Source organism: Apteryx mantelli, chromosome 10 (assembly GCF_036417845.1).
Source record: "Apteryx mantelli isolate bAptMan1 chromosome 10, bAptMan1.hap1, whole genome shotgun sequence".
NCBI lineage: Eukaryota > Metazoa > Chordata > Aves > Apterygiformes > Apterygidae > Apteryx > Apteryx mantelli.
The window spans coordinates 2,838,308-2,850,485 of record NC_089987.1 but is presented as its reverse complement, the minus strand read 5'-3'; the positions used below and the strand labels follow the sequence as shown (position 1 = coordinate 2,850,485).

The following is a 12,178-nucleotide window of genomic DNA, read 5'->3' as shown; positions in this document are numbered from 1 at the left end:
AAGCTGCCCAGGAAAGCAGCCTGCCTCCGCCTTCTTCCCTGCCCTCGTTTGCTGTCCTGTTTGCAGGGGGATGCTGTTGGTGGGAGCTGAAGAAGAGCCAAGGCCACAGTAGGAGCACATGCATTGGGCAGTTGGGTCTGGAAAACCCAGCCCCAGCTACGTCCATCAGGTTTGCAAGGCCCCCAGTTGCCCAGATCCCACCGCAGACCCAGTTTTCCTGGTGTGAGGCTGCTTTGTCCCTCTCTCCCCACACCTTCTCACAGGAGGAAGGTCTCTTCCGAATTAACCTTGGAACATGCTGGTTGTATTTAATGCCCCTTCTGCCAGGGAATCTTCTTAGCAAAATGCACCAACCATTTTTAAAAAGTGGGGTTAGAACACATGCAGGAGAGTATAATAGGGAAACCAGCCCTTCTGTTGGAAATGGGGAAACCAAGACAGCAAACTGGTTGAGGAGCTACAAAATAGGGTCTAGCTGCCAGTGCTTGAATGAAATAAGGTACTGAAAGGGGAGAGCTGTGTGGAAACTCAAAGAAACTGATACAATACTGTGAGATTAACCTTAATTCCTGGCTATTAGGTTCAGCCATATAATCTTAACTTGGCATTAACGCTCTGGCTTGGCTCCGAACAATAAGGCTGAGCTGAAGGAGAGGCTGCTCGGTATCATGTTCTGCTTGATCCCCCAGCCTAAGCTTTCATTAATTTATTTTCTGCCTTTCCCAAATAATTACCAGTCTAGTTCCTTCCAGGTCTTTTCTTATGGGGAAAAAGATACAGTTTTTGTTAATAGTAACTGTAATTAGCTACTGGAACCACACGCAAAAGGACTAGGAGAGCAGGTATCTCCACACTCTCTCTATGGGAGCAGCGCTGAAGCAAAGGAAGAAAAACCAAGCCTGACATTTCATTACTCTGTGGGTGCACAGTGGGTGGGTGGGGGGCAATGGATGGATGGGTGGGACACAGGTAATTATTACTCACACCTTTTCCTTGCACCTGCCACAGCACATATCTAACACATCTCTTCAAAGCACCAGCACTGAAATGCAGCTACTGGCAGAGGATTGGCAAGTCAGGAGGAAGGGCTCTCCCAGACCACCTTCAGGCTAGAGATAAGTCTCATATGGACAACTCCATGAACCACAGTGCATCTGCTTTCATTCCTCTCTCTTCTCTACTTCTTACTTTTGTCCCTCTGACCATGTCATGATTGCCAGTCCTCTAGCTAGGAAGGAAAGGGCTCTCTTTCTCCTCAACTCTTGAGAAGCTGACGCCTCACTGTCCTCTCCCTGCCTCACCTAGCAAGTGTTGTAGCTCTCCAAAAACTTGCAGCAAGTTGCTAAACTTCATGTCTCTATCATCCCACGGTCAAATGAGGATTGCAACCTGTCATAATGTGATTAAACAACCAGAGGAGCTGAGAACTCTCTCTTCCCAGGGACAAGCTCATCTTCTCAAGTGTCCATGTGCTACCCCTTTGCCACAGGTTTTCTTTCTTTCACGCCTCATGTCTTCCTGGTTGCATGACAGAGCCTGGGCTCCTTAACAAGCACCCTCTGAAGATTGCATCTCAGCAGAGCAGTTGTCCTCTCCTGCCATCACAACAAGACTCTGTTCCACCCTGCCAAATGGTGGATCACCAGAGAGAGAGTAATTTGTGCTCGCCAGTAATGCCTTTACAGACGTAACTGGCACCATATTATATATCTTGGGGCAATAAAGCCAAACTCCAGCGATGGAGGGTATGCCAGATGTCCTCCCGACATGGGCTAAGCTGTAAAACACAGTGGGTGAGCTCTGACTATATCTGCGTTGCCCTGATCTTGCTAAGAGCCCCACACAGAGATAATCAGACAGAGGTTCAAGCAGTTACTAGACAAATGCTTGGAACAGAAATCCATCAAACACAAAGATATTGCATCTGGTGCAGAAGACCCCGAGGTGCATGGGAGGCTGAGAAAGCATACTGGGAGGCACTGCAACATGTTTGCCTTGTTATTACACTCTTTAAGAGGCTCATTATTGGTCACAGCTGGAGACTGGGAATACTGGACCAGATGTCCTTCCTCTAGTATTTATTTCTTACATTATTTACTTATTAGGGCATGCTGTTCCAAATGGAGAGGTATGAAATTCTGTTCCTGACAGACACTCTACTTCTTACTCTTTCAAGCCTGAGTTTACAGTTCAAACCTCTAAAGGACTCTGGATCAAATGAACAGTTACAGACCTGCGGGTGAGACTGCCAAGCACGGCCTCTGCTGCTCCCACAGAGCAAGAGGCTCCCCCATGAGCATGTCCTGGCCCAGGGCTTGCTGCAGGCCGAGGCGTGCTCTGCTTGTCCTCCTCGGCGCCTCTCCATCCCTCTCCTGCTCACACCCCCTGTTAGGAGCAGGGGCTGCTGCAGACAGTGGCAGCCGCTCTCTGGGCAATGCCCTGCCCATGCCTGGCACCCTGATGATCTGGAGCCTGGTTTGAACTGGCTGTTCAGCTGCACTCTGCTCTACAATTAACCAAATTAAGGTAACAAGCTGTGACATAAACCCTATTTGCTGATCTTGCCAGCTGCCAAGACTCTGGTAATTGCTCCAGCAAGCGATGGGTCACCTGGGGCCTTTCTGCGGGAGGGACCTATTTCAGTCCATGCGCTGCATGTTCAGACCTTTTCTTTGAAAATGCTCATTTGCTCCCCAGTCATGTCCATTCCGGTTTTAATAGCACAGCAATCTTCTATTGCAATAAGTGGTTAATCATAATTAAATAGTTTTAGCTTGCCTAAGCAGTGAGGAGAGGGAACACAGCCATCTAGAGAACTCAGCAAAAGACGGGGAGGCCATTCAGTGTGTTTCGCTCATGGACAAAATTGAGCCAAAGAGAAATGTGTTGTATATATGAAAAACCCCAAAGGAGAAGATCCACTCAGCTGTTGAGACATTTCCTGAGAAAAGTAATGTGAGTTCAATTGACTGAGTCATAAAACTGGACAGTGAGAAACACTGAGAGGCCAGGGTTTGGGCAGCATTTCTACAGCAACTCATAGCTCCGCAGGAAATGTCCCCCTGGTAGCCACAAACAGTTGCTCCTCTCCAACTGCTACCATTGACCTAATCACTGTGCTGCTGCCGCGTGCCCAGCTTTGCACTATGCAGGTCTGAACAGCAGCTCTTAAACTCGGTTCCCTAGCAGATGAGTTTATGGGTCTCTGCTTATGGTCTGAAAACCACCACCAGAAGCCTTGGCCCAGCAGAGAGAGCATCCAACAAGGAGCCAGAGCTCCTGGGTTACACTCCTGATTCTCACTACTGGCTGTGGACAAGTTATGACATTTCCCTGTCTTTCAACTATTTCCTCCTGTTTTATGGAAAAATGCCTCTTTCCTCCCAGTGCTGGAAAGCTTTGTAAATACCATTCATGAAGAGCTATTATCTCTGCTGCAGGCTGAGGCCAAGGGTCTGGGCTGCCAGATTCACGCCCCCACAAACGCATTATTACCTCTATTACAGAGCTCAAAGCATCCAAGGAGCCCAGAGGCTGGGAAAGAGTCAGCTGCCCACTGGAGCCGTGCTCTTCTTCCTGCTCATAAGCTAACAGGAGTGAGAGAAGACACCCACCACTCACCTTCCTAATGTGGCATCACACCCTGATCTCAGTAGGAATATGGCCACGTCCACTAGCTTCAGACAAAAATCTTCCTGAGAAATTGTTGAAAGCCAGGAAGCCCAAGGAGTCACGCTTCACAACTTCTCCTTTTGCCGTGGTCTACCAGAGCTCTCAGGACAAAATACTTGGAAAAACAGCATTTTGTAACCTCTTCCACTTCCCTCTGCATTCTGCTGCTATCACCAAAAAATCTTTACCCTCCTTCTAGGCAAACACTTCCCCATTTTCACCACCTCTGTGCCAGCATAGCATTTGCTGATAAAAAATAAAGAAGCAGTTACAGAAGTCCTGGCGTGGGCCCTGGAGCGAGGCTGCTCTGCGGGCGGCCAGGTGCACAGCCCAGAGCACACCATGTCCCATCCCGGAGCCACGGTGCGCAGGGCAGTGCAGGGACCCGGGATGACCAGAGTCACTTTGACCCTTGGCACAGGAAGGAAAGGCCGTTTCCTACATGCCCCCTGTCTGTTCTTATTAAGGCAGATTAACAGCAAGGTGCTAACCCTAAACAAACCACCCAGCGGGTTTCCTGCCACTTCCCGTAAGCTTGATTTATCTTGGCTTCTCTGCACAACACGTTCAATCCATGTTCACAGAAACTTCTGATTGAGAATGATGAGCAAGAAAAGATGAGTCTTTAGAGAGGGTGAATAGAGGCTGACTAGACCTGTAACAGAGCCACAAACCTTTGGAGAGGGCAGATACACCTGCCTGTCACCTGGACTGCTATCAGAGAGCATTAGTTTTAGTCCCATTTCAGTTGGAAGCCGTGGAATAGAATCCATATACAATGCAAGCCCAAGCACACATATATGCACACAGAGCTACCAAGAGCATTGACGCACCCTTGGCATGAACCACTGCTTCTGCTGCAAGCAGAGGCTGAGAGAGGAGGCGCAGAGAGAGATGCAAAGATGCAAACAGCAGATACCGAAGCATGAGCTGCGCTCTGGTTAAATGTGTCTGCATCACTGACACAGCTGCATTTGGAAAAATGAGAAGCCAACACAGAACCTCTCATGTCACCTGCCTTAGAACCCACCCAACTCACAACAGTAGTGATCAGGGGTCCCTGTGACCCCTCCCAGATGCACTCCTCAGTCTCAGATGCAAGACACCTACCTCGATCCAGCTAGGATTTGGCATTTCAATTCAGGATACCAAAACGAACAGTGTGCTACATCCACATCTCCTTGGATGAAGCAGCTTTTCAGATGTCAATACATTATTTCCACCCTGAAGAATTAATGCAGCCACTAACCTCCACAAACAATATAGCTCACGTCAGCATTAAAGGCATCACAGGCACCCTTCCAAGGTGTACATACATAGCCATTCAAACTCTCAGTGATCATTTGATTTTTGGTTGTTATTAAATGCATTTTATTTGTTTTTGGACAGGTAATTTCACACTTGTAAAATCCAAAAGCCCCAGTGGGCTGAACTCTATCCTTGAATCTGTAATTGCCAAAAATTTTCTGGGCAGAGTGGGCAAGAAAAAAATTGGCTGAGCAAAACTGAACCCCTGCTCACTCCAAATCCAAACATGCAAACCACAAAGCACACTAACCTGCCATGCCCATCTGGCCTCAGCAATTGCAATCACCTTTGGCTGGAGATGAAATCAATGGTTAGAGAGTGACAAACCCATAAAACATAATTGCTTTCTATCAGCCCTCCAGCATAAGATGCCTGATCAATCTCCAGCATGCTCGAGGTGATTTAGAGGTGCAGAATGCTGGCCACTTTCCCAGCTTCCTTGTTCACTCTCTCCTTCAGCACAGCCTTCCACTTTTCATCCACACCGTTAATCAGAGGGTGAGTAAGGGAAATGTAGCAGCTTTCCTTCAAAGCTTAGTGCTGGTAAAAGATGTTATAGAGGCATTTCTGGATGCCAATGTAACAAGAAACAGTATGGGCAGCTGCAGGGCACACATTTCCTGCAATCTTCTGTGCATGAGCCTTGGCCCCAACTTGCAGGGACACACTCAAAAGCTTGAGGGATGTTTACTACCCATAGGCCTTGCCTCATCTCTGCCAAAGAGGACCTACAGAGAGAGTTAGTCATGGGTTAGCTGGGTGAACACCCGCCTGGTTTGGCTTCGGTCTCCGAACTCATTCCAGATGGCTCCAGCTCCGCCATCGGCAGATTCCCGCGTCCCAGGTTGTGTCCTAGAGCCAGTTCCCAAAGGGAGCTGGTCCCTCCCGGCACAGCCACCGGTGCAGCAGCTTCCCCGCTGCACACACAGCGTGTGCAAAGGCATCACTGACTGCTCCATCTACCCTCATTTTCTAAAGAGCAGGTCATGCCTGATGTGGCAGGAAATGACAAAAATCACTTTAAAACCCCCCTAAACATTGACCTGACGAGCAGGTTTGTTCTCCGGTTTACCCTACGGACACGAGAGGTTAAGAGAGCAGGTCAAAGGGAAGCTTGCAGCAGATTCCTGCAGCTGTGCTAGCTGCTTATTCCTCTCCAAATGGCTGGGCATGATTAAGTGCAGGTTCAAATGGAAGTGGATGCAGACAATGACAACACTTGTTCTCTGCTGGTATCTGTGTGCAGTTGTGCTTTGAAACCTGAGGGAGCCTGATTTTAATTACCAGCCATGAATTTCAAATTTTCCTGTCATTTCAGCAGGACCCCTTCAGAGCAAACCTGCTCGCTACACTCTTGGGACTATATTCACTCCTTTGCTCTTTGCAGAGTTTATCTGCTCAGTCGCTAGGTCTCATTACAGATTTGGCTCAAGGGGCTTTTCTGGGACATTTGACTGATGCTGCTATTAGCAGTAGAGAGGAAAATCTGGGAGGAAAGGAAGAGCAAATAAACTTTTCCTTCCTCAGATGTTCTTAATCACAGGATTTGTCACAAAAAAGGTGAAAAAATAAATTTGGCCAGAGAATTAGCAAAATAACCCTCACTCAGAGAAACAGATCAGATGGCCATTTTCTAGCAAAAGGCAACAGTATTCAAAAAATGAAGGATATACACATATGTGCAGGCACACACACATAGCCAAGATGTTGCCTCATGCCCAGAGTACTTAGATGGTATTTTTATTAGGCTTCATAGACATGCTTAATATCTGAGGGTTTAGATCTTCAGTTCTGCATTTTCAGAAAACATCCCACATTGAGTTTACAATTTGCCAGCCACAAGTACGCTCCTAAATACCCTTTTACAAAGAGCAAACAATATGGGGGGGGAAGGAGGGAGGATGAGAGAAATGTGCCACTGCTGCATTATGTAGTACACATCTATTTAAAGAAAAAACTGTCATTAAAAACAAGATTCCCTGCCTAGACTAAACTCTCCACGGCCCACGTCTGGAGTTAAACCTACCTGCTTTGTCCTTAGTTTACCCCGTGCTTGTTCAGCAGATGCAGCGCTCTGCTGGTCGCTGATAAGCGCAATGAAGGGAGCTAAAGAGAGTAATGCTGATGGTTACCATCCTAGCAGGCACTTGAGGCACCACAGACAAGAGATTTAAGATCAGAAATCAGGCATTAAGAGAGAGAAGGGAAGATAACTTCAATAAAAATAATTCAATAACATGAGTGTTAAATTCTATTTCCCTAAGTCCCTGCTGCCCAAATGTTTTACAAAGAACTTGGCTGAGGAATCACAGCGAGGTCTGTAGTCCACCTCTGCAGCCCTCCGCTAAGTACAGCAGCCAGAACTGGCACCTCGCTGTTTGCGCTGCCCAGGGTTAGATAAATGTTTAAGGAACCATAGAGTATCAACAACAAAAAAGCTGGAATATTCTTTTGATTAAAAGATATGCTTTAAAAACAGTTTTTGACCTCAAAACTTTCACCAAATTTCCCATGTAAAAAGTATCAGCATGTTCTTAAAGACTAGTACTTTTTCTTGACCATTTCATTCCTAGTTTACTTTTCAAGCCATTGTGCAGGTGATTTGGGTATGAACACAACAGCCATGGACCTAACCACAGACCTCTCAGCTCACGTCCTCTGAAGAGCTGGAGTCGGTGGAGAAGCATCCTTAGATCTGCATGACGCTCAGTCCAAGCTGGCTGCATGACCTAGTCCCAGACACCCTGACTTCCAGCCAGCCGTGTTAATCAGTGTCTTACTGTCTGTCTGTCCACTAGGTAATAACATGGCCAAAAAATACCTAGAGATGGCTGGACAGAAGGCAATTTCTAAGAGCTGCTAGAGCAGTAGAACAAAAGAGCAGCCTAGCTTTCAGTAACAGTGGAGTGAAAACGTGCTGATCCCGTCTATGCTCGAAGTTACTTGCACAGTTTAAGTACTACAGATTTGTGGGTCATACAGCTGGGGGTAAAACTATACGGATTTACACACCAATATACTAAGTCCAGGACACTGAACTTTTACAGCAACACAACTCTAGCCACATGAAGGTTTTTAAAACTGTAACTTTTGTATTAGTAAAATAATTGTATCCCAAGTGGAACCACTATACTGGGTCAACTTTCAAGTAGTTGAAAGGCTGTCTAAGTATGAAACCAAAGTCTACCCTCCTTCTGAAGCTGCATGAGAGAAATGATGTAAAACAGCTGTCCGCAGAAAGTTCACAAGGAAATGCTATTTTCTGTGTGGTAATATTGCCACATATTTCTTTGTTTTAAGATGTTACTGTTTTTCTGAAAAATAATAAAAATGCTCAGTGAAGGATAAAAAGAAAAAAACCAAAAACTGAAGGGGTGAAGGTCAATACAAAGCAGGACATACTTCTGCAAAGTCTCAGAAATTTCCACATTTGAGCAAGAAACTGTGGTATTGCTCCTCTACTCTGTTTATGGATACTGTAAACATAAAACAGCAATGGGGAGTAACCATTAAAGTAAGTTAACCAGCACTGTTCAGACACTATCCAGAGTGTCATGGGAACACACAACCCCTTCACCTCCGAAATTTCAGTACCAGCCAAATCACCACGGAAGTATTATCAACTCAGCGTGTATTTTCCTCCAGCAATAGTTGCCAGCTAAGGACTGAACTTACTGAGCTGGTAGCGCTCAGAGTCCTCTTTGTCCAACGAGCTTTATGACTGGCAAAAAAGAAAACAAGGGCACGCAGAAGAACAGCGAAAGCATGACACGCTGCGGCTGTGGGACTCAGGATCATCCACATGCTCGGAGGTTAAACGGGCTTTTAGAAAAGTTACCCATTTAAAAGTGTCAGCACTCTAAAAGACTAGGCCTATAGTAAGTATTTTGCCTGGAGGACGTCCAACAACTCTGTTCTGCACTAACACGTAGTACAGACCTGAGAGAGTCACAGAAACAAAGGCTTCCAAGTGCACCTCGTCTGCCACCCCGCTCCAGGGCAGGTTTGACTGTACTTAAATCATTCCTGAGAGATGTTGAGTTAATCTGTTCTCAGAAACCTCCAATGAGAGAGTTTCACAACCTTCCTGGACAATCTATTCAAGCCCTGTTTACAGGTAAAAGTGTTTTTTTAATGGTTACTGTGAATTTCCTGTGCCTCTCAGCCGGCACCCATTACTTCTTGTCCCAATGAACACGGAGAACAGGACAGTCCTTTCCTCTTTGCAGTGTGCTTTAGGTGATGCTGGTATGCTTTCCCTGAAGAAAAAGGAAAAACGTGTGTATCCCTGCTACAGGGAGGCATCAAGTTACCTGGCATGATTTAAAGAAAAGTTCACAATGTTGCAAAAGACGTGTATATGTGGAAGCTAAGGAAGGGCAAATGAAAGGAGCTTGCAAGTTCTTAAAGACTTACCAGAGAGCTCGCAACTTCCATAAGGCGATTAATAAAAATCCGTGTTAGAGCATGGGCAGACTTCTAGGCAGCACGTTGTTAAATACAAACTCAGACAAGCAGTGGTGCACGACTTGGGACAACTTCCAAATGTGGGCTGCGTGAGAAGCATCCTTTGTAAATCCAAAGGCTCCCACTCCGATCCAGCCTCCTTTATGCTGAGTGTTGCATGCACACACAGGAAGAGGTCTCTGCCCTCTGCTACGGTCTATTGCTTTTGATCTTGTTACTTTTCACTTTGAAGTGGCCAGGTAGTTTAGCAAGATACTAAACGTCACATGAAGTGCGCTATACTGCAAGATACGCTGAGCCATACCGCAAGATGCATCCAACTCATTGTAGAGCATCTGGGACCATTCGAGACCTACCAAAAACTGTAAACTGCAGCAAGTTTCATAGCGCCTCCACCCAAAAGATGTTCCCAGAGGGAAACAGCTTCAAGCACACTGTGGCATTGGCAGAGACCAACTTTTCTGTCAGAGAATAAGTGGTGCAAACCATCTGCTCAGCCCTGGCTCGTTATCACGTATGGCTGTGCACTTCACAGGCAACGTTACAGGTCAGCCGAGGGCACGAGAAAGTGGCATCCAGGACATCTTTGCTAGAGGGAGCTGCACAAAAGGCTCCATTCATGTGTTGGCAGAAATACTGCTGGCTGCCAGGAGACTACATATTGTGATACAGGGAAGACAGAAAGGCAGAAGATGACAAGTCCTCAGGAGATAAAACGCTGCTGAGACAGAAGAGCATAGTATTTTTGGAGGGGAGGGGAAGGGGGGTGGTTTACACAACACTGAAATCTGCTGGTTACAGACATGAGTCGATGGACTGAACCGGTGTTTCCACCTGACAGACCAGAGCAGAAAGTGATTCACCCTCAACAAAAGGGCCAAAGAAATGTACAGAAGGAGGGAAGGTGATTCTGAAGATGTAAAATAAGGTTATTATCAGCAAACAAAAAAAGAATTGTAAATAAAGATTTCATGTAGTTCAGGTTAATTATTATATTTCAGACATTTACTGGTAAAATGATAAAGAACTAACAAAGATTTATTTTTTCCTTATCCTGGTTCTTCTAAGAGAAAAAAAAAAAGTTCAGCTAAGCAGTCTGGGAAGATTAGAAGAGGAGGGAGGTATATTTTGTGATAAGCCTTGAACAATGTTCCTGTAGAGTGTAGGCACTGAGCTGGAAGAAAGTAAAGCCTCTGATAAAGCAAGAAATTCTGCAAAGACAGCACTAGCTCTCCAAGCTCAGGCAGGAATTAAAAAGACCCATGAATGCACACAAACATACACACACACACATCTGCCAGTACAGAGATGGAACTATCTATAGACTTTTATCCACATTTAACAAGCAGGGCCTGTACTGTTCCCTGAGAAAAGTTTGTTTCCACAAAACTCACACAAAAAAGCAGACAGCAAAGCTTATCTGTGCAGATTAGTTAGTCAGCCGGGTTTGGAACAAAATATCTCCCTCGATATGAGGGTATTTTAAGTGTGTTTGAAGAAAACAAGCAAAAAAACCCAGAAGATTTGCTTTACATTCCGATTTTTATCTACTCTTTTGGATTTCAGTTGAGAGACATCAGTGCCTGTTTCAGCCGAGAGCCCTAATATCACGACATCACTATCCATCACGCAGTGAGAGCGCAGGTCTCTGCAGCTTTGCCTGACCCAGGTGTTTCAGCCTTTCCCTGGCAGGACCTTTCCCTGTGAGAGCCTATGGACTAGACCAGGATACTCCATACCTGAAGCAGGAAGAAGGGAAATGTGCAGGCACAGTTTGTGAAAGAATGAAAATTACGGGTTGGGGGGCAGGGGGATTTTGCTGATGCAGATACTTCTCTACTAGCAAATTGGCCCCGACCAGCAGCCAGTTACAGAAAGGACTTCTGAGAGCCACAGCACCAAAATTTTCAATCAGTGTTGACTTTGCAGCCCTGCAGTCTGGAAGTGAGAGACCACACAGTGACTGAATGAAGTAGAAAAGAGTTTGGGTGGTATAAGCTGCATCTCAATAGCATGAAATCCAGCATAACTTCAGCGAGGTAAATACAAAACGTGGTACTTAAAACACACACATGCACTCACCTCTTTACAAAGTATGTGCTGGAAATATCACCCAAGCATGCAAGAGAACAAAAGACGCTTGGAACACTTTTCTACTAGCTTTGAAATGCTTGGGTTAGGACTTCAGGGCTTTATCCTGAATTCCCCAATCCTGCTCTAACTGCATACCGCCTTCAACAGAAAAAGGAAACGTACTCACCCTTTGCAAGCTGAACGAAGCCAAGAATGATGATCAGAGCCAGCGCCAGCAGTTTTGCTGCAGCAAAGGCATCCTGAACACGAGTAGCAGCTTTCACACTGTAACAGTTCACCGCTGTGAGTAGCACTGAAAGAAACAGACAAGAAAAGACACATCGGTTTTCAATGAATTCTTTAAAATGCAAAACAAATTGTGACAAACTGTCATTTGCTTCTTGCTAAAATTTAAACAAAGTGTCTCTTAGAAAAAAAATGTCATGAAGTTCACAGCTGTAACCTTATGCAGCAGTTTTAGGAGCTCCTTTCTAATGATTTGGCAGATAAGTCTGAGACCATTCAATATTGCATTAGCCACAACAGGCCTCCAGGCATGGAGAAATGCATACTGACTGCTTCCACCTTGTAGATCAGAACCCCATGTTTCTCTTCAAAGATTTGCTGTATTTTGGGTAACAAAATTAAGTTTTGAGCT

At 45.7% G+C, this 12,178-nt stretch overlaps 1 protein-coding gene across 1 annotated transcript in view; it reads right to left on the bottom strand.

The window, feature by feature from the left end:
• SLC7A5 (solute carrier family 7 member 5) overlaps positions 1 to 12,178 on the bottom strand; it is a 40,789-nt gene that overhangs the window by 14,396 nt on the left and 14,215 nt on the right. Inside the window, exon 2 of the mRNA XM_067302384.1 lies at positions 11,708 to 11,833. Within this exon, the coding sequence (XP_067158485.1) occupies positions 11,708 to 11,833 (126 nt within the window). The remainder of the gene's footprint in view (positions 1 to 11,707; positions 11,834 to 12,178) is intronic.